General features: G+C 42.9%; 1 protein-coding gene across 1 annotated transcript in view; it reads right to left on the bottom strand.

Moving 5' to 3' along the window:
• hydin (HYDIN axonemal central pair apparatus protein) overlaps positions 1 to 20,764 on the bottom strand; it is a gene marked incomplete at both ends in the record, with an annotated part of 57,073 nt that overhangs the window by 24,545 nt on the left and 11,764 nt on the right. The window contains 33 exons of the mRNA XM_080464816.1: positions 150 to 314; positions 1,242 to 1,493; positions 1,604 to 1,678; positions 2,075 to 2,202; positions 2,610 to 2,747; positions 2,830 to 3,000; positions 4,139 to 4,261; positions 4,337 to 4,466; positions 4,805 to 5,044; positions 5,130 to 5,279; positions 5,378 to 5,458; positions 6,012 to 6,125; positions 6,954 to 7,020; positions 8,916 to 9,043; positions 9,207 to 9,334; positions 9,945 to 10,119; positions 10,209 to 10,394; positions 10,577 to 10,786; positions 11,177 to 11,300; positions 11,730 to 11,941; positions 12,028 to 12,120; positions 12,692 to 12,835; positions 13,517 to 13,660; positions 14,173 to 14,437; positions 14,752 to 14,990; positions 15,368 to 15,520; positions 15,600 to 15,761; positions 16,156 to 16,291; positions 16,619 to 16,719; positions 17,114 to 17,355; positions 17,989 to 18,056; positions 18,593 to 18,816; positions 19,022 to 19,140. Of these exons, the coding sequence (XP_080320942.1) occupies positions 150 to 314; positions 1,242 to 1,493; positions 1,604 to 1,678; positions 2,075 to 2,202; positions 2,610 to 2,747; positions 2,830 to 3,000; positions 4,139 to 4,261; positions 4,337 to 4,466; positions 4,805 to 5,044; positions 5,130 to 5,279; positions 5,378 to 5,458; positions 6,012 to 6,125; positions 6,954 to 7,020; positions 8,916 to 9,043; positions 9,207 to 9,334; positions 9,945 to 10,119; positions 10,209 to 10,394; positions 10,577 to 10,786; positions 11,177 to 11,300; positions 11,730 to 11,941; positions 12,028 to 12,120; positions 12,692 to 12,835; positions 13,517 to 13,660; positions 14,173 to 14,437; positions 14,752 to 14,990; positions 15,368 to 15,520; positions 15,600 to 15,761; positions 16,156 to 16,291; positions 16,619 to 16,719; positions 17,114 to 17,355; positions 17,989 to 18,056; positions 18,593 to 18,816; positions 19,022 to 19,140 (5,087 nt within the window). The remainder of the gene's footprint in view (positions 1 to 149; positions 315 to 1,241; positions 1,494 to 1,603; positions 1,679 to 2,074; positions 2,203 to 2,609; positions 2,748 to 2,829; positions 3,001 to 4,138; positions 4,262 to 4,336; positions 4,467 to 4,804; positions 5,045 to 5,129; positions 5,280 to 5,377; positions 5,459 to 6,011; positions 6,126 to 6,953; positions 7,021 to 8,915; positions 9,044 to 9,206; positions 9,335 to 9,944; positions 10,120 to 10,208; positions 10,395 to 10,576; positions 10,787 to 11,176; positions 11,301 to 11,729; positions 11,942 to 12,027; positions 12,121 to 12,691; positions 12,836 to 13,516; positions 13,661 to 14,172; positions 14,438 to 14,751; positions 14,991 to 15,367; positions 15,521 to 15,599; positions 15,762 to 16,155; positions 16,292 to 16,618; positions 16,720 to 17,113; positions 17,356 to 17,988; positions 18,057 to 18,592; positions 18,817 to 19,021; positions 19,141 to 20,764) is intronic.

Genomic DNA, 20,764 nt, shown 5'->3' with positions numbered 1-20,764 from the left:
GGTGATCCCATTTAAAACTGCATCCTGTAAAGTGTAGCTACACACACACACACACACACACACATACACACACGCACGCACACACACACAGATCCATGAAAGCTCTTTAGCTCCAGAGAAAACTTCACAGAACAAAGTGATCGGCTCACCAGTTTCTTTGCATGGCGATCCTCGGACCCGAGCAAAGCTTCTTTAGTGGGGAGCGGGAGAAGCAACAAGCCCTGGACCCGGTCCCAGTACTGCAGGATGTGATCCATCTGGACCAGGTCCTGCTCGTACGCCCTGAAGCCAGACTGCAGCTTGTTCACAGAGGACTGAAGTCCAGACCGAAGCAGGAACATGAAGATGTCAGCGAACGTGCAGAATCGATGAATACAACTTTGTTTCTATCACACTTTACACACCAGAAAGAAATTATGCACAAAGTGTTTGACATAATGTTAAAACCTCTAAATCCAACGTCAACCCCACATTTATTAATGTTGTCACCAGAATGCATCATGTATATCCACTATTTTTACTTTTTAATCAGGAGAGACAAAATGCAGTGTCAGGCCTTGTTTCCATGACAACATTTCAAGTGAAAACGAGTCATTCTGGCATTTCTGTTTCAGAAAAGGTTTGCAATTACACAACAATGTTTTGAAAACGATGCCTGTTTACATGCATAAGTACAGTATTTTCTAGACTATAAGTCACGCTTTTTTCAGTTGATATACCTCGACATGAAAAAAAAAGCTTCTTATAGACCAATTTGAACAGGAATTTTTGTTTTAAAACATTCATATTAGTAATTACATTTTCTTTCTTTTTACCTTCATTAAGGATGTTATAAAATCACCCACGTTTGTGTGTCTATTAACAAGATATCTAAAAAACTAATGATCTAATCAAAGGAAGAACCCATTCAATTTTAAGTAATTGCTACAAATTTTCATTTCCCTATATATTTTTCCATGCTTTGTCTGTCACTTTAAATGACAATTGCATTGTGGGTAATGGAGTCATAGCATGTTTTGGTTTTGGGAGGTGTAGTTTGTTGTTGTCCTGTTGCCCTCGGTGCTTTACTGCAGATGTGTGTGAAGTGACCAGTGTTAATTGAGTGTTTGCTACAAGAGGAATAAACGGCCACAATTCTGCAAAACGCGTCTTCCCTCCTCCTTCCATCAACTCCACAAACTACCACGGACGCACGCACGCACACACACACACACACACAGAGAACACACTGATTGGCTCGCCTGTTTCTCTGCTTGGGGATCCTTGGACCGCAGTGAAGCTTCTTCAGTACCCTTGGTGCTGCCGTCTGTCTTGGCCTCCCTCTGAACTTGCTCATGGGTCATCAGGGCTTGGTAGGGGTTGGATAAGTGGACCACGTAGATGTGCTTGCGCTTGTTGAGAGCTTTGAGAACGACCAGCAGAGTGTTCGCTGCAGATGGAGTGAAGGCTGACGCCAGGCCGTCGATGACGAGCCCGCAGTGACAATCACCAAGCTGCATCCAGGTCACAAAGAGTCACAGGAGAAGACATGAGTCCATCTGTCACATTTACAGTAAAACTGACTTGATCTGGTGAGGAACCTCTCCAGTGAGTTTGAATGTACCTGAAATCTTTCTGCCAGGAGATCAACCAACAGCTGTTCAGTGAACAGACTGCGCAGGATGGACGGATCTGCTCCCTGAAGCAAAACAAACACAATACATTTACAACTTTCAGCCGCCTTTATGCCCAGATTAAATGGACAGAATTGAGTTTTAGACTTAAATATAGCTCCTGAAAAAATATCTTTGTTCCAAATTTTCGTCATGAAACTCTTCAGAAATGTAACAGACAGTTATTGTCTGTTTAACATATTATAAGAGCTCATTTTTCTTCTCTTTGTTTTGAGGCTCCAGATGAAAAATGGTATCTGACTTGTGTCCTATAGGTTTACACTTCATTTTATTCATAGATTTAATCAGAATGGTGGAGGAAAAATGAATCTGTAAGTGTATGCTGCAGTAATTGGAGAAACTGATGATTAAATCCATTAAATAAAAGATAATCTGAGTGTAGCACAGTGGGAGCTGTTCACCTCCAGGTTCTGTTGCCTGCAGAGTTCTTCACTTTGTTCAGTATGAAGAAGACGAGCTTCTGAATTTGGGTCGGAGGCTTTGGGAGGTTCTGTGGGAGGCACTACTGTCATATCCTCAATGTCCTGAACTGAGACAGGAAGTAGACAAAGTATGTTTTATAAACGTGTGCTGGTTGAGTATAGAGCACACGTTCTGTATGTATGTATGTATGTATGTATGTATGTATGTATGTATGTATGTATGTATGTATGTATGTATGTATGTATGTATGTATGTATGTATGTATGTATGTATGTATGTATGTATGTATGTATGTATGTATGTATGTATGTATGTATGTATGTATGTATGTATGTATGTATGTATTTATTTTATGTATTTGTTTTTCTCTTTTTCTTTGTGCCTCCTTGCTGCCTCTCGGCCAGCAAGTCAATGTACATGGGAACTGCTTCTCAATTGATTTAATTCACAAGTATACTCCATCTGTCCGGTCTAAGTTGATGCTACTTTCACTGTATATCATGTTACTCTCACCAGCGTCCTGGTACAGGCGCCTCGCCGTCACGCTAACAGGTGAGGATCCTCGGATCAGAGCGTCTCTGATTACTGCATCCACGCTCAGGCTCGCCACTCCGTAGAGACGCGCCAGGGAAGCTGCTGCGCTGCTCACATCTACAAACAAATCTGATTTCAGACAGACTCGTCCCAGTAATGTTGTTGTGTGTGTGTGTGTTAGTGCAGAGTGTGTTTGTGCCTGTCTGCGGGGCTCCGTGCACGAGGATTGCGATGCCTCTGCGGTTGCGTGCGGCCAGGCCTTCAGGGGAAAGGTCCAGGCCCATGTGGCGGGCGACAGCTCTGCAGACAGGAGTCATCTCCAGCTCTCCCAGTCTGCCAGCGTCATCATTTCTGTTCAACTGTGAAATGACTGAACACACAAAACACGCACTTCACACAGAAGAAAACACAGCACAAGTGTAGAATTTTCTGGGATAGACTCTTCTTCTATAGCAGGGGTCTCAAACAGTTCATGCATTTTAGTTATGTTTTATTTAGTTTTTTCCCCACAAATGTAAAACCACCATTTATTTTTCAAATAATGAAATTCTATAATAAAAGTCCACAAAAAGAAGCAGCAGAAGACAAAAAAGTAGAAACATATGGTACTTCAATTTGAAGCATTTTATTATCCAATATTTGCAGCAATGAAATCAACTGAATTTGTATAGCACCAAATACAACACAGTCATTCCGAGGTGCTTTTAACAGAGAGAAACCCAACAAATCCACATGAGCAAGGATAAGCGACGGTTGAAAGGAAAAACTAAAAGGAAGAAACCTGCAGAACCAGGCTCAGAGGTGAAGAAACCTGCAGAACCAGACTCAGATGAGGAGAAAAGGGGGGTAAGGGGTTCTCTGAGTGCTGCCCCCTGGAGGTTCCTAGGTTTTCTAAAAATAGAATGGACGCAGAGCTTTCAGGATCATCTCATGAGGAACCAGCTCCCAGGTTCAGCTACTTTGAAGGTTCGGCTCAAGACTTTTCTGTTTACTAAAGCTTATAGTTAAGCCGTGGTTCCAATGGGGCGGAGCAGGAGGGTATGGTGCGGCAAAGCGTGGACCACGCAAAAACCCGTCCCGCTCCATCCCGGCACAAACAGTGCGGTGGGACCGCGACTTTAGAGCTGCTTCAGGACCCTCGGCCGTTTACTAGTGAAGCTGCTGGAGGTTAGACTGCTGGAGGTCCGACACTGAGCTGCTTTCATTTCTCACTCTCCATGTTTCACTATTACAGGTCACTATCGCTCAGGGACATTTGTCTCTCTACGGTCTGGTTCTGCAGTTTCTTCCTGTTAAAATAGATTATTTTCCTTTCCACCCTCTCCTCTGTTTGCTCCTGTTGTATCTGGTGCTATAGAAATCAAAATTGAATTAAAATGGGTCTGGTTTGTGTCTTACTGTGCATTCACATTCATTCATATTTATTTCTATGTAAGATCCACTAAATGGGAGAAAAACAGCATTTTACACTGATGCACATTTGCTTCTTTGTGACCTGGTGTACTCACGTGTTTCAGCTGGCTTCGTGCTCATTCTGCTGGCTTCTGGATGAGCATCACTTGCTTTTGGTTTTTCTCTTTCCTGGTTGTCAGGTTTCTCAGGTTCACCTTCCACGTTTCCTCCCGGCTCTCCTGCACACAAACACAGACGTCACACCCGGAGCAGAGCTGGACTACTCTGTGGGATGAAGATGTTCCTGCCGCTACCGTCGTCCTGCGGCTGGGAGCAGCGCTCCTTGTACTGGTCCAGTAACTCTACAGGAAGACCTTCACCAGGAGTCCTGGGAGGGAGCAGCAGGACGTTGTTCTCATCGTAACCCTTCGTCACACGCAGGATCTGAGCGAGAGAGAGAAATCGAGCAGGGGGGGAGCACAAATGTCCAAGTGATGAGAAGGAAGTGAAGGTAAAGGAAGAGTCAAGAGAAGAGCCCCCACCATCTATCCATCCATAATTTTCAAACCCTTTAATTTCCGTATTTTAATCAAAATATTTTTCAGGGAAAAGAAATACCTGCAGGATTACAGATCAATAGAACTGATGAACTGATTTTAGTTTCTGGGTCAGAATTTTACAAATTCCGCAAAAATGAACAACTTTTAATAAATTCTTGATTTGATTTGTTCTGTGATGAATTCCAAAATGTGCAGATTAGGTCATGGACTGTGTGGATTCACCTTTTCCTCCTCCAGGTGCTGCTTGTCCAGCTCCAGGATGTAGAACTCCAGGGGGAAGGAGCCGGGGTTCCTCACTGTCACCTCAGCCTCCATGTCGGTGCTGAGCGGAAGGCAGGGTCCGATCTCCAGGACCGCCGGGTCAAGCTCCAGCTTGGGCTCCTCGCTGCGACCCTGAGCCGAGATCAAGAGCCGCTGCGAGCTGTCGGCCACGCTGATCACCAACCTCCTGCTGTAGGAACACTGACCGGGAGAGAGAACGCAACATGCTCCATTTCTGTAGTCAGGAACTCAACGGTTTTTCCTGCCAGGAACTCTGGTATCGTACCTCCTCCAGAGGGCTGAACTTGACGTGGACGTTGACCCGTTCTCCAGCCTCCAGCATCCCACGGCAGGGAATCATCTCAAACACGGGCAGAGGCGGCCGATGCTCCCGGAGGAGCTCCACATGCTTGTGCAGAGGCAGGAACTTATCCGCCTGGAGGAGCAGAACGACAGAAAGCTTCATTCATCTGCTCTCATGTCCCGTCTGTTTCACTTTCAGACTGAAATGTCATGAATCTCCACGAGTTGCACCTTTTTGAACGGTTTCACCTCCTCGGCGATGGTCCACTGACACGACACCGTCTGCTGGTTCAGCAGCTGGCTCGTCCTCATCTAACAGGAAGAGTAACAAAACGTGTGATTATTCAGATTTAATCGCAGCTTTAAAGACTCTGCAGGTCGTAGTACCTGACAGAGTGTCAGCAGGAAGGTGAAAAAACGCCAATGAGTTCGTAACTTTTCTGCTTTTTTCACTTTAAAACTTGTGTTTGTGTTTTTTGATCATCTGTTTCAACTGCAGTGGAGATCAGAGTCTTCTTCTTCTTCTTCTTTTGGGTTTAACGGCAGTTTGCATTCCATAAAGTTGCATTACCGCCATCTGATGATTTTTATCTATCTACAATGTTTGCCATCGTTGCCACGGAGGCGGACATCAAAGGATGTTGGCAGCGGGAGGCAGGCACACAAAATTTCCTCTGGAATTGTTTAGTTTATATATTACCATTTGCTACATATGATATAATGCTCACTCATCTCGATGTTTTTCATTAGTTTTTCTCATAATCGATCCACGTTCTCAGTGGAAACGATCATGTTTTCCTGTTTCTTGGTGAAGTTACCCATTAAAGACTGATCTGGTGTTTTACAGTGTGTCAGTCTGCATTACCTGACACATGCCGCACTGCACTGTGTCAAACTGCAGAGACTCTGATGAGACGGTGACAGCCGGCTCGGTGACCGCCGCACACAGTCGAACCTGCACCAGCGGACCTCCGGACACCTGGAAACCACACAGCAACAACGATTATGATACACAGGATAGAACTGCATGGACAGAGATTGAAGGGACAACACCTTGTTTTTGCGCTTCCGTTTCAGACAAGTTTCACGTTTAGACAGTAACGATCTGAAAATAATGTCAGTGATTACCTGACTCTTCTCTAATGTGTTTCTCCTGTCTGCTCCCTCCCTGTGTATATAAACTCTCTTCCCAAGATCATCTTCTTACCTTCGTATCTAGACATCAAGCACTCTGCCTTTGTTTTTCTTGTGTAGCCACCAGTTTTAGTCTCCTTTGAATTAACCCCTTTTTTAGAAACGTTTGTTGGGAAACTGCTTTTTTTCAAATAAATCTCTGGAAGTCAATGGTTGTGTTGGAGTTTCCATTTGAGTTCAAGCCAGTTATTCTGACACACGGTCACGTTTAATGAACTCTCGTCTTTATGCTGCTGTACCTGTATTGGCAGAACGACATAGATGTTCCCCGTCTGTATGTTGGCTTGGAGAGGATCACATTTAACTGTGAAAGTGTGTGTTTCTCCACAGGGAAGGTTCTTCACTCTCTCAAAGTCTGCTGTGAAGCCTTTCAAACAACAGGGACAGACTCATTTTAGTGGAACATTCAGGAATAACAGAAAACATGAGAGTAAACACAAGGTAAAACCTGCAATAAATGATGAATTATATACACACAGTGTGGCCATGTGATGTATTGTTGGACAAAGGAGAGATGATGAAGTACATGAGGCGTTCCTCTACCTGTGCCTGCCAGATGTTTGAGGTCTGCGTGGAAAGAGACGGAAATAAATCCACTGTTGGTGATTCTCACTGTGTGAACGATGGCTTTGTTGGGAAGGACAAATCCAAAGTCCAGCAGGTACTCTGGGAGTGGAAACCTGGAAGACAGGACAGACACAAGTCAGGCTCCAGCAACAAACAGGGTTTATTCCCTGAAATTACCTTCAAATGAATAAAAATACCTTTTATTTAATGTTTGCGTTCTTTCTTATTCTTGTGCCTGGCTCTTTGAGAGGCACCAGTGTTTTAAAAATATTTTTTATCCCTCCGATTGTCATGTTGGGAGCACGAACACACAAAAAACAGTTCACAATGTCTGGAATATTGTGTTATGCCTTTTGACAATTTGGCAGACCTTTTATGTCAGAAATGTAATTATTTTATGCTCAATCAGCATTGATTTCTCGAGCTCAGTACAACAGCCAGAGGATAAAAACAATAAGATTATACACTAAAGCCGGACTGTCCAAACTACGGCCCATGGGCCAACTGGGGCTGGCAATCTATTTTTAATTGGCCCGCAGAGAAGTCATGTGCTTTTAAATAAGAATGTTTCTTCCATAACATGTTTGGCGTTTGGTTTGTTCAATATCAACTCCTACAATTTATTAAATGGTAACAATGTCGTACTCAGTAGTCCACACGGCATTAGAATGCTGTATTTAAGGTCTATTTTTTTCTAAATCTTACCAGGGGAGGCCCCTCTTCCTTTTATTTATTTTTTTAATATTTACTTGAGTTTATTTTTATGATTGTATAGTAATAACAAAAAACACATATATTCGTGTGCTGTGAAAATAAACCAGGTCAGGCAATATAGACCTCACCTCGCGTGGCTGCGAGTTTATTTTTCCATATTTGGCCCTTGGTGAAAAACATTTGGACAACCCTGCACTAAAGTCTTAGTTTAAGGTATAGAAAACAAACGGAAGTAATAAAAGGAATATAAATAAAAGGAAGTTGTGTGATGAACTTCAGATTCCAGCTGCTGTGATACCTTCACTCCTCTAAGAATCAACAATAAAAACCTGATGTATTGATTTTTCACTTGACTCCCCTGCTGCTGTTTGAGCTGTAGTGTGGTGTGCTGCCACAGGACTGAGGAAGGAAATAAGCTTGTACATAAATATTTATCGTATGTTTTCATTAAAATCTTCGGAAATAAACATTTTGATTTCATTATTATTGGTTGTGCACACCACAGTATTATTCAAAAACGATCTACGCTAAAACTGTTCTAACTATTAGAAAATGCACAGCGGCTACAAATAGCTAAGTGAACCTGCTTTGCGGTTCTTTTGGTCATGAAAGTTTAAGACCCCCGGTTCATCCTTAGAGAAAAGAACTTATCGATACAGACCATAACAAAGAAACCGTATTTCACAAAGTGTGTGTTATGAGCTTCCTTCAGAGTGTGGTAAGAGTGGAATCACTGAGTTTTACAATCACTGCAAAAACTCAAAACCTAACCAAGTTTGTTGGTTTTGTTTTTAGTCAAAATGTCTCATCGCACTTGATTTAAGATTAATTCACTGAACAACTAATATTTCAGCAACACAGAGGGACTTGTTTTAAGACAATGCATCTCAAATATCTCGTCAAGTCAAACCATCTTGAAATTATCTTGTTTTGAGTTGTATTTTAGAAGGTTCATTTTACATTTCATACATTTTTTCAAGCTGAGGTGTCGTATGAGATAGAAAATCATGATTTTAGAATTTTTTTGACACCAAGCTTGAAAATGCGGGTCAATATAACGCAAGAAAAGTTTTTCCTGCTAATTTAAAGATCTCAATATTGTAAATATCACGTCTGGTTTCAAGAAATCTTACCAAGGCAATTCTCAGTTGCTCTATAATGGCAGATGTTTTGAAATCATTTGATTGAGTGTGGTAACAATTTGGGTCCCTTAAGAAAGAGGTTGGGACTCACACAATTGTGGGTGTGCTGGGTTGAACTGGCACTGGGTTCAACTCGGCATGTTTGTACTCACTTGCTCAGTTTTTGCCTCGTTCTAGAAGAACCTTGTGAGTTTCCAGAACCCGGCTGGTCATCGGATGCAGCGAGAGCGTTTTGTTTGACCAGTAGCCTCTCCACCTCCATGTGGAGCAGCTGCTCGTACTGGAGACGCCAGACCAAAGAGGAGACGGAGGGAAATAAGACGAAATAAAACTTCTATTAGCAGAAATACACTGTCGCGCCGGCAAGCCGTGTAATAAGTGCAAACTTGAAACTGTTAAGAGAACTCAAAACTCTGAGTTGATCAACAAGTTGCATTACTGACTGTAAAACTGTTGGTGATCTCTGCTGAATGTCCATCAGAAGTGTTTCCATCCATCAGCTCTTCTCTGACTCGGGGCGCCTCCACTGCAGCTCTGGCCTGATCCATCACTTCACTGTAGCTTTCCTCTGCTGTAAGACAGTCACAGGGTGCTGTTACTGCACAGACACTGCGATAACAGGACCGTCAGTCCCTCAAATACAAGGCTTGTGCAAAACTAAGAGGTATTTGGATGAAAAACAGAGAAACAGGCATGTGTGAGAGGCTAAATCAGTGTCTGGGAGATCGGTGTCAAACACATGGCCCGAACGTGGACCGAAATTAGTCCGACAGAGTCTAATCCATTTGAGCCAAATGGGAAAAATAAAAAAAAAGAAGCAGATATGGAACAAAACTGAGACCTGAGCTGGGAGATCAGCGAGGCAGCCGCGAAAACTCACCGTGAGCATTAGCATTAGCATTAGCATGGAAGCCAGACAGGCAGGGGAAATTATTAAAAAGAAAAATGTCACTGGAGAACATATTTTTGGGAAATTTGTTTGAGTTTTGCAAATTTCTTTTGACATTTTCAAAATGTACTCGTACAACAGCAAAGGATGAGAGCAAAAACACACAAAAAAAGATTGTTTTTTAAAATGAGATTCAATAAAAAATTTATAAAATAGGGATAAATATCTGAATAAATAAAATGTCTGTTTGGTTTGGCTCGATGACGTTTGTCTGTGCGTGTTGGATACATACCAAGGTTTCGAGGCAGATTCAAGCTGATCCTGGGGAAAAGTCCCACTCCGGTCAGCGTGATGTCCTGCGGTGCGAGGTACGCCGCCTGCAGCTGAAGCTTCTTCTCAAACACGTCGGGGACGCCCGGGAGGTAGCGCACACGCAGACGCTGCTCCGCACCGCCGCCGATGTAACCCTGACACGCATGAGAACCACTCAGATCGTACTCCCACATCTCAACCGAGCTGTTAACATTCCCAACAGAGACATTAAAAAGCAGCTCACCTCAGAGGGGACGACTGTGGGACAGCCGGGTTGGACCTGCTGTTCTCCATCCTCCTCCGAGTTTCCCCCACCTTCATCCATCCCTCCATCTTCTTCCTCTTTCTCGGGGTAAAGGATTCTGAACTTGAAGCCCACTCCGCCAACATTTCTCAGAGTCATTTCAACCTCCCCGACTTGATGGAAAAGCTGGAGGACAAGTGAAGAGAAGTCATTCTGGCTTTTCTTTTTCCTTTTTCCTTTTGTGGTTTTGCACAAAATCTTGACATCATATTTGTCTCGGACCCCAAAACGCAACAACAGTTTTGCGTTTCCACTTGAAAACACTGTGGTGTAAACGGGACCTCAGAGTGAAAAGTCCTCTTTCATACCTGCAGACCAAAGTCCAACCAGGTGGGCTGGAGTGTGTAGTCAATCTCCGATGCTTCTCCTCTGAGTTTCAGCTCGTACGTCGGCCCGTCGTCCACATGGCACTGTGCGATTATCTGCTTGCTGATGTTGTTATGAACGAAGAAGGACAGTCTGACCTGCTGCTTCTTTCCAGGTTGCAGGTCAAAACACGTTGGCAGAATATCAAAGATCTATTTGTACAAAGAGAAACGCAGTGAGTTAGTTGTGTAGTTTGGAGCTAAAACATTTTCAGCTAAAACATCAAATCTTAAAAGGGTTTGATGTGACTGATGTGGCTGTGAGGCCTCGTTCACACCAGAAACGTCTCCTGAAAGCTTCTTCCTCCATGTCAATAAAATGGATGATTCCAGAGAGTTTGAACAGAACAAAACTTCTCCAACAAAGTGTTTATTTGTCCCTCAGTGAGACCTGACTCAACATTCCTTTTCTTCTGGGGCTCACTTTGGAACCGTTTGTTCTTCTGATCCTCCCAGCAGTGATTCAGAAGTGGAGCAGCTTCTTGACTGTGTTGATTTTTGCTGCTGACGCTCTGATTGGTTACTGTTTGTGTATTTTCGTACCTCTGGCGCACGCAGATGAGGCTGTGTCATTTTGTCCCGATCGTCAGCAGGGAGTCCGGAGCTGTGAGGAGATGCAAAGGCAGGAGAGTGTTTCAGCTCCTCTTCTTCCTTCGTCATCATCGCGCTTTCACAGCGAAACACAATAACAATAAAGAATCTTCAAGTTAAATATTGAATTTCCCTTACATAGTTTTTTAACTTCTATTTTATAATCTTGTTGCACTCTTTTCTTGTCTTTATTCCCCATTTTCTTATTTCTATTCTATTTTGGGTGATATTTTGTCCATATTCTCTCTGTTTTTATTTTTGGGTGATACGTGTCTCCACCGTAGGAGGGAAAGCGCTTTGGATTCCACTGTGTGTCTTATATGTGCAGCAGAATTGACGGTAAAGCTCACTAAGACTTCAGCTTGTTTCTCTGTGTTGTGATGAGCCGGTGAGTAAATATGAACTTAGATCAGACACCCATGAAGTTCTCAGCTATTAAATTCTGTTTCTGTTCTAGTTCCACTCAACATTTGTACAGTCTGGTGAGAGTCTGGTGTTTGTTTACCTTTGTTTGTGATCATCCAGGAACGTCCAGTGGCAAGACACAGGCAGCTGGGAGCAGTTTGTGATGGTGATTTCTCTGAAGTTCACTGTGCAGTTCACCACGCAGCCAAAATCCACTGTGCTGGAGGAGAGGTGGATGTTGGGGTAATGGACCTCAGCGTGCAGCACCACCATGTCCTCCTGTGGGTGTCCCCTGTGACGCACTTTTAGTACCTGTCACACCAAACACCAGTTCTGTGTTATGACTTACTGTTTGTAAATCATGTTTTGGTCTTTACGGAAAAATGGTTTTGCGATACCTCGTCCACAGTCCGCGACATCTGATCCTGATAGAAATCCGGATTAAAGCAGATCCACAACTCCATCTGGTTCGTGTCCGCTAAAAGGACAGACTGGAAAAAGAGAGAAAAGGGTTTTTTAATGGCTCAGGTTGCTGCTGCGATATTCAGCCATGGTGTAGAAACGGAGCCAAAGTCCATTTTCAAAATCGGAAAATCCTCAAGAAATTCAATTCTTTGTAAACATGTAGCCATCAGCTAACTATGAACATGTAGCCACCAGCTAATGCAAAGGTTATCAATACTGTTACATTTAAACTGCACACAACTGTTAACTAATTGTTGAAAAAGAGGCAGAATAAATAAATAAATAAACAAATAAGTACATATAAATGTAAAATAATGTATTATATCTATATGCTAATATAAAATGAAATGTGATTTATCAGGATTAATTAGTGACAAACACAGTGGTGTTTTCTAGGTGTTATGTTTCTATTGGGAAGTGAAATGGCTCAACACTGCCACACGGTGTACACCAGAGACACGATTCCAATTTTACGTAGTGACCCTTTAAATTAATATCTTAAACGATGCATTTTCTGAGCAACCAATCCATTTTCCTTGTTCTTGAAATGAAACAACAGTGGAGGTTGACCTAAAGAATGAAAGTAGAGACGTGCACCTTGGTTGTAGTTGAGCTCTGTTCTCCTGAGGCTTCACAGAGATAGAAAGGCTCTGAAAGTGTGAGCTCCATGGACAGAGACAGAGATGACACATTGTCCAGGACCAGTTTGTTGTACAGGCGGGGCAGATTCTTTCCTTTAACCTGTAAGTTTAGATAAAGTAGATCCATTTAAAAAAGCTGCAGCTTAACCAATTATTCTGTGTTTTAATTCATTCCCTTGTTCTGAGCGACCTCTTTGCTGTCAAACTAGTCTCAAAGCCCTGCTGTCAGGGTGAGTTTGTAAAATATGCAGAATGAAATAGATATAGGAGAAGCTTATTGGACATTTCACTGTATTTTGTACCAGAAAGTTTCATTAACACTGTCTATATGTTGTAATTGCAGTAATATTCTGTAGTAATTGATTGGTTTTGTAAAAATACAGACATTTTCATCACAAATACTCTACGGCACGAGAAAGAAAAACTTTAAAGTCTAAATTTTTAGGTTATTATGACACTATCTTACCAGTCTGGACCACTTGAGATGAAATTGGGTTGTTTGTGGCCCGTGAACTACACTACAATGAATGAAACCCTGTTTTCAAGGCTATTTTAAAAGTACAGTGTGTGAAATGATGAGCTGTGGCCTCACTCGTGCAGCTACCACCCTCACTCAGGCTAGTCTGACATGTTGAAGTTCTGAGAAGATAACACAGCTCAAACGTCTGCTTCACTTCCCTGCCGGGAACATCCCTCGGCTGTATATTGTTTTGCTCAAATGACAATAGTATGAAATATACAGAGGGCTGATTTCTGTTTGTAAGTTTTCTTGATCACAAACCTTTTCTGCGCAGAAGTTCAGCTGTTCTGGAGAAATTCTGAGCAAAGGGGCAATAAAGTGACAGACGACATCCACAGCCATGATGTCTTCCAGAATGCCGTGTTGGCCGATGATGCCACGACACACTAGACGCTCATGTACAACCTGAGGAGACCAGAAACCACAATCTATTACATGTCATCTAAATCACACCTACACAAACTGCTGGACACCGTTTTCATGACAAGTGAAAATGCATGGTTTTTCCATTTTTGTTTCATAAAAGTTTCACGTTTACACACAAAAATGTTTTAAAAACGATGTGAGTTTCCAACAAGTTGGATTGTTATTACGGTGACTGTCAAAATTAAACTACCAAGTCCAGGAGAATATGGACTGGGAGTCAGGACACCACGGAAGAAACATTGTTCTGATTGTGTCTGCTGAGCATGTGCAGAACAACTAGTTACTACGTTCGTGGTGCACATGCCCAGTAGCAGGCAGCTATAGCATTTTCAAAAAGTTCAATTTTCCCCATTTTCCATGGAGTTAAAATACAAAAAGTTTAATTTTAAGTGGCTCAGAGCACCTTTTCCTGCGTGAACAGACCCCCGAAACACAACAAAAGTTTTCCGTTGTGTGTAAACAGGGCCTCTGAATGTGGAAAGCTCTTTTACCCTGGTTGAGTCTGAATATCCTGTGAGCACCATGTCAGTAGAGCAGCCTGGAAACAGCTCCAGACGAAAAGGACTGATGCTGAACACGGGTTTGTCCTGGTCAGGCGGCTCCCCGAGCGCTCCACGGCTGGTGACTTTTCTCTGCTTGGCAGTGGAGATGGCCAGCGGGTTTGTGGAGGGCTTGAAGTCTTTGGTCTTCCAGAAGAGCTTGTGCACGCGCTGGCCGAGGTTGGTGAGCTTGAAGTGGTACTGGCATGAGCCATGGCTTCAACACAGAGGACAAATCATGAGACTGTCCAGAACACACCATTTCTACTCTAAGCCACAGAGGAAACTGTGAGGACATTTATGTTTCAATTAATATTTCTTCATCGTGAGGAGAGGAGATCCCTATCAGCTTGATTGTTTTACCTTCATATTTTCAAGAAACATTGGAGCACTCTCCAATCTATTATCTGGCGGGAGTATCTCACAACTACACACCAACAAGAGCTTTAGAAGTAGAGACAAGTGGAGGATGAACAGGGGAGCTACGAGGGGACAGAGGGCAACGGTCTGCAAGGAGAAGCCGGGATCTACCTCAAGTGTGTGCCGAGGTCGAGGTGGGGGCCAAGCGGCCTGTCGCTGACTATGGTGGTCCCGGTTCCCTCGGCAGACAGAGAGACGGTGAGCGTATGGTCGTCCTGGACACAAACCTCCAGCGTGTCTTTGAAGGTCAGTGTGTCCTTCAGGTGAGCCACAACCCTGACCTCTAACTGGCTCTCCGGAAGCACCACACCCTCGCTGGGCTCCACACGCCAACATGGCCTCCTCAGGCTCTGAGGTGAAAGAAACACAGAGGAGCCAGTCAGTGGCTGGGTGGAGAGCGAGACGATCGAACCTGCTGCATCTCACAGCTTCATCACACAATGACAGCAACCGTTTCTCAATAAATTGCAAAGAACTACAAAAAAAAAAAAAAAAAGGTGGATGGGAGAGGCACGTCATGAAGAGATGAAAGGAGAGGCACACATGCTAGCATGTTAGCTGATTCGCATAGCTTCTGTTTGCTACTAGAGCTATCGTGTGCTATGTGAACAAGCTAACATGCTAACGTGGGCTGTCACATTCACACCAGATTTCCTCTGGGACTTTCTCCTAGTATCTTGATGGCTCACCGATCAGTGAGAAGGTTTGTGAGGGAACGTGTTCGTACCATGCGAGTGGTGAAGTGAGCAGCGATGGGCGACTGGTTGATCAGCTGCAGGGTTTTTGTGACGTCGGTCAGAACCGGGATGGGTCCGACATGCAGCTGCGAGGGGTGAAGATGAAGGACTGGCCCGCGGCCGACGCAGGACGCCGTCACCTCCTGCATCCACACAGAGGAGAGAAGGTTCAGAGGGACGATGCCACATTGTCCGCCATCAACCATGCTCAGGCAATCTTACCAGCGGCGGCTGCAGGCTGCCGAACACGGCGATACGAAGAGTCTGACGCTGCGGCCCGACAGCTTTGGCCAGCAGCAGCAGTGGGAGCTCCTTGGAGGAGCCGGGGGGAATCAGTCCTCTGGGTTCAGAACTATGCAGAACCAGGCTGGGGTTCTCACCCTCCTGGAAACAGTCCCACAGAGCACAGCAGGAACCTGGGGTCAATATATCTTAATGGCTGAGTGGGATCAAAAACCTCTTTTCATTCATTTATGAAGGGAATGTTCAAAAAGTTATCATCTCTGACCTCTTGTGAAGAGATGAGGATCATCATTATGATTCTAATTGTGGAGAAAAGGAATGTTTCTAAATGGAGCTTGAGCTTTAAGCTTTTACGTTTGTCTCATATGGGATCGTAACTGTCCCAGAGGGCTCCAACTTGCCCTACACTCCTACTCCTTGTTAGGTAAATGAACATTGTAGTGCATGCGCAGGGTCTTAAATCTGCTTCATATGTCTCAACATTTTTCTCCAGATTTGAATCTTCTTGCAACACATTGATCATCAGCTGCCTCACCTGATCCAGTAGGCCGTAGCAGGCGGGCAGATCGCTGCGGTTAGTCAGGCATACTCGCCGTTCATAGGCGAGATTGAGGAAACAACGTTGAAAATCCAACATTGGAGTCTCCACCAGTATCTCAGGAACAACACACCTTTCAACATGGAGAGAAGAGAGACGGACGATCAAGACGACAAGAAATGATCTGATTTCACATTTTATTGTACCAAAACATGGCACAGACCAGTATCACATTACATTACCACTAAATTATCTCCACCTTCAAACACACCAAAGGTTCTGGTCCCACAAAATTATTCTCGAGTATGTTTTTCATGCATCTTCTCAAATACAAGAAGATTAAACTGCATTTTGACACAGGAATAGCCCATCACACAAATACACACACACAGTGACTGATCCAGGACCGTCACGTCAATGGAGGAGCGTGTGCATGTTGCTGTGTGTGCATGTGTCTAACCTGGCGTTGATAGGAATAGTCATGACTTCCTCCCCGACGCCTTCAACATCCACCACCAGAGACCGTCTGTATTGTCCCACAGTGTTGGAGCACAGCGTCACCTGAGAGACACATCAGATAGAAACTGTGTGAAAACACTAAAGCTCTGAAGGCCGCAGGAAGCTGTATGGAAGAAAAGTCAAGCTGCATCGTGACGTAAACTACAGTTTTCAGGAGTTACTGAACTGAAGATCAAATGGGTTTTTCCTCTGTAATTCCTTTTCAATCAAAGTCAGGTTGCTCTGTTGTCGCGTCCGCATGTGAGCACTTTACTGCTAAACTAACAAATGTCTCACTAAACATTACACCTCTGTGTCTTTAGATTTTTAGTCGGTCAGTTGGAGCTTTGTGTTTGTGGTAACTGATGCTGTTTTCATTGTTGAAAGGTTTTGTGTTCTTCTGATTTCTGATCTGTGATCCTTGATCTGTGATCTCCGAGTCTCTGCAGGATCGTACCGTAATGCCCTCATCAGACAGGGCTCCCACAGAGCTGGCGGCGGGGCCGATGGTGAACTCGACCGGCTGCTTGTGAAGTTCTTGAGCAGCGTGGCCCCGCCAGTTCTTCAGAGACCTGTCTGCCACCTGCTGGGCAACTGTGACGCTGGGCGGCCCGAGTCCGTCTCCCAGGACTCGCAGGGCCAATTTCATTGGCACATGGGACGAGTTGGAGAGAGTACAGTTGAAGGTCAGCGGGAAGCCTACACAAAGGAAAGAGGTGGAACATATAAAGGAGGCATTTTAAAAGCAATCAGCTATAAAATAATGATCACCTGCGTAATTCATCAAATTCTGACGAGCATAACTTTAAGATTTATGAGAATTATGGCCGCTAACGTGATGAAAAGGACTCATTATATGTCTGTAACTTACTCAAAATGCATGCATTAGATTTTTTTCACCATGAAATAAATTTAGCATTACAGTAATTGGTGATAATTTCAATGATACCTGGTTGAAAACCATAATAAATTTGGGGAAATCACTCTGACAGAATGGCATTGAAGCTAAAGCTACTTTGCCTTTCACAACAAAGTTGCCATTTATTGCTCGTCGTGTGTTTCTGGGTTAAGGTCAACATTTTCTTTAAAATCTTTTACAATTTTCTGTTCAATTTGGATGGCCGGATTACAGCCTCTAGCCGGCCGGTTTTGTCCCACGGGCCTGGTGTTTGACTCCTCTGATACAAAGCGTATGAAAATATGTAACTGATCTGACAGCACATAAATGAATGAATAAATAAATAAATAAATAAATAAATAAATAAATAAACAAATAAATAAATAAATAAATAAATAAATAAATAAATAAATAAAGTCAAAAGAAAGCCTCACCGAACGCCACATCGCCAAAATTGATCTCAGAAACATCAAAGTGGAATGAGGGACTGATGACAGAACCCCTGAAAGAAAAAAGAGTTACATACGGTTACAAAAGAAATGGACCATTTTTGCCATTGTCTTTAAACTGTAAGATAATGTGTCACCCAATTTACATGCATAACAATTTACAAATAAATACAAAAAACTTTGAAATACGATATAATACCCTCGCCACAAAATGAATAATAAACAATAATCAAGTAAAAAATTATAAATACAGCCATCATGAAATATTTTGAATAACCACGCAGTTTGCGCACAATAACTACATAAACTACACTTACACTATGCAATAACTATACACAAAAACCACAAAAATAAAATAACTATAAATAAATGGACTTATTTAATATGATCACTTACAGTAATATTAATTGGGTATTGATTTAGATTTGAAGCAATGTGAGCTTTAAGTTAATAGTAATAACTACTTTAATTATGGAAATATTGAAGGTGAATATTTTCCGAATTTTGTGGCGCCCCCTGGAGGCCACAGCACCTTTTGCATTTGACTATGTTGCCAAATGGGCCAGCGGGCCCTGCGGTCCAGGTTCACCTGAAGTTCAGGACGAGAGGCTGCGGCTGCCCTGTGACCATCAGCAGCAGGTCCTCGCAGAACGAGCCCAGGCTGCGACTGTGGAAACTGATTTCCACAGTCTGACGGACTTCGGGGAGAAGCACGCCCTCTACAGGCTGGAAGGAGAAGCAGCGGCCGAATGTGGTGTCGGGGGCGGACCACCTGAAAGGGGCTTTTATCGGCCCTTCGTTCGTCATCTGCACCTGCACGCACAGCAAAAGAGGAGTGAGGGGGTGCGGAGCTATCCTGAGAGCCAGGAGAGGACTTTTTTGAGTTTTTTGTCACAAAAAATATGTTTGTCATCACTGAATATAATTACCACACTGTTCTTGATAACCTCTCCACACACACACACACACACACACACACACACACACACACACACACACACACACACGCTTTTCTGACCTTGTAAAGTTCTCGACTCCCCATGTAAACGTTCTTCATGTTCCTGGTGTTAGGGTAGAGGTGGATTTCAGGTCCGATGCCTTCGCTTCTGATCCTGAGAGGAAGCTGCGATTGACGACCTGAGAGCAAAGATTCAAAGACACAAAGAGTACAGACACTGCCAGGTGTAATTAAAGTCAGAGAGGAGAATCCCAGACAACACACATTTTACACACTATTTAGTCTGGAAGTTTTTTCCGAGTCTAAACATTAAATGTATTGATTTTAAACTATGCATTTAAGCTGCTGAAGCTTCATGCAGCGACAGAGCAGTCTGTTGAGTCTTGATCTACTCAGTTCATCAACTGCTGAAAATAACAGGCCCAAATACTAAGTCCAGATTCAAACATGTCAACAAACAAATACCACAAGGTTGAATTTGATAGAATAAATCAGAAGCTTACAACTTTTAATTCCAACTTTGTACCAACTAAAATGGATCTGTAGCTGCAAAACATGTTTAAACACTACAATGAAGATAACAGAGCTCTTAAGGTTGTCTAAATAGTTTTGCTGTATTTTTTAGTCTTTTGTAGTTGTTGTTATGTTTTTTTGGAACAAAAGTTTCGATTTCAAGTTGTGCATATAACAAAATACAAAGTGCATTATTGCGACTAAATAAAATTTGAAAAAAACAAAAACAAACAAACAAACAAACAAACAAACAAATGAGAAGAAAAATAAGATAAATAATCTTTGGTTCAGGAGCAAAGCAATTCTGAAAATACAACTCAAAAACTCCAGACAAGGGAAGGGACAGAAACAAATTTAGTAAAGTAAAACATACAAGTGTACAAGAACCTCCTCCTTCTTTGTCCTTTCCATTTTTCCTCGCCCCCTCCCTCTTCCTTTCCCCCATGCTCGTTCGCCCTTTAAGTTGCTCTTTTTCAGTTGTTTGGTCATTTAGAGTACCGTAATCAATTACCGGAGCCCACAGAGTCAAGAACAGACCCATTCGACAGTGGAGTTTTGCTGTTGCTGTTCTCCATAAAATAGACTGAATTTATCCTTTCTTTCCATTGATGCAGAGGGGGGGGGGGGGGGGGTTATTGGTTTAAGCCAAGACAAAGTTATCATTTTCCTTGCTACTAACAGAAGAATAAGTAATAATTGTGTTTTTGTCCATACCCTCTGTCTGAAATTGAACCTAATATATAGTATTGTGGGTCCAGTGGCAAGTCAACATTCAGGATGTATCGTATTTCTGTTTGAACATAAATATGTGGGGTCTGCCACTTGTTTACAATTCCTCCAGCACAGATTTGACCTGTTTTTATCATATTTTGATGTGGTAGTAGGAGTTTTAAAGTACCTAATTTTTAGTTTCCAATTAAATTCTTTCCATGTAGGACTGCTGGTGATTTTGAGTCCTTTTTCGCAGGTTTTTTCTCATCCTCATCCTCTCCAACCCTCTATAATAAAATTCATCTCTAGTTCCCATTTCTCTTTTACATCCAACAAATTTCTTGTTAGTGGTTTTTTGTTTGGCTGTTAAAACCCTTTCAGATCATTTTTTAGCTTTACCTTTTTGACTTTTAGTGGATTTTATCATTTTAGCAGTTTACCTTGCTTTTACCTTTCCACCTTCTATTTTATCTAACTAATTTAACTATGTTGGCTGATTTTACCCATTTTTGGCAGTTTGTAGCGATTTTTAACTGTTTTCTTTGTTAAAGCCCTGTTCACACGACAGCGTTTCAAGTG

Source organism: Lipophrys pholis (assembly GCF_963383615.2).
Source record: "Lipophrys pholis genome assembly, chromosome: 1".
NCBI classification, from domain to species: Eukaryota; Metazoa; Chordata; class Actinopteri; order Blenniiformes; family Blenniidae; genus Lipophrys; species Lipophrys pholis.
This window is presented reverse-complemented; position numbering and strand designations above follow the sequence as displayed.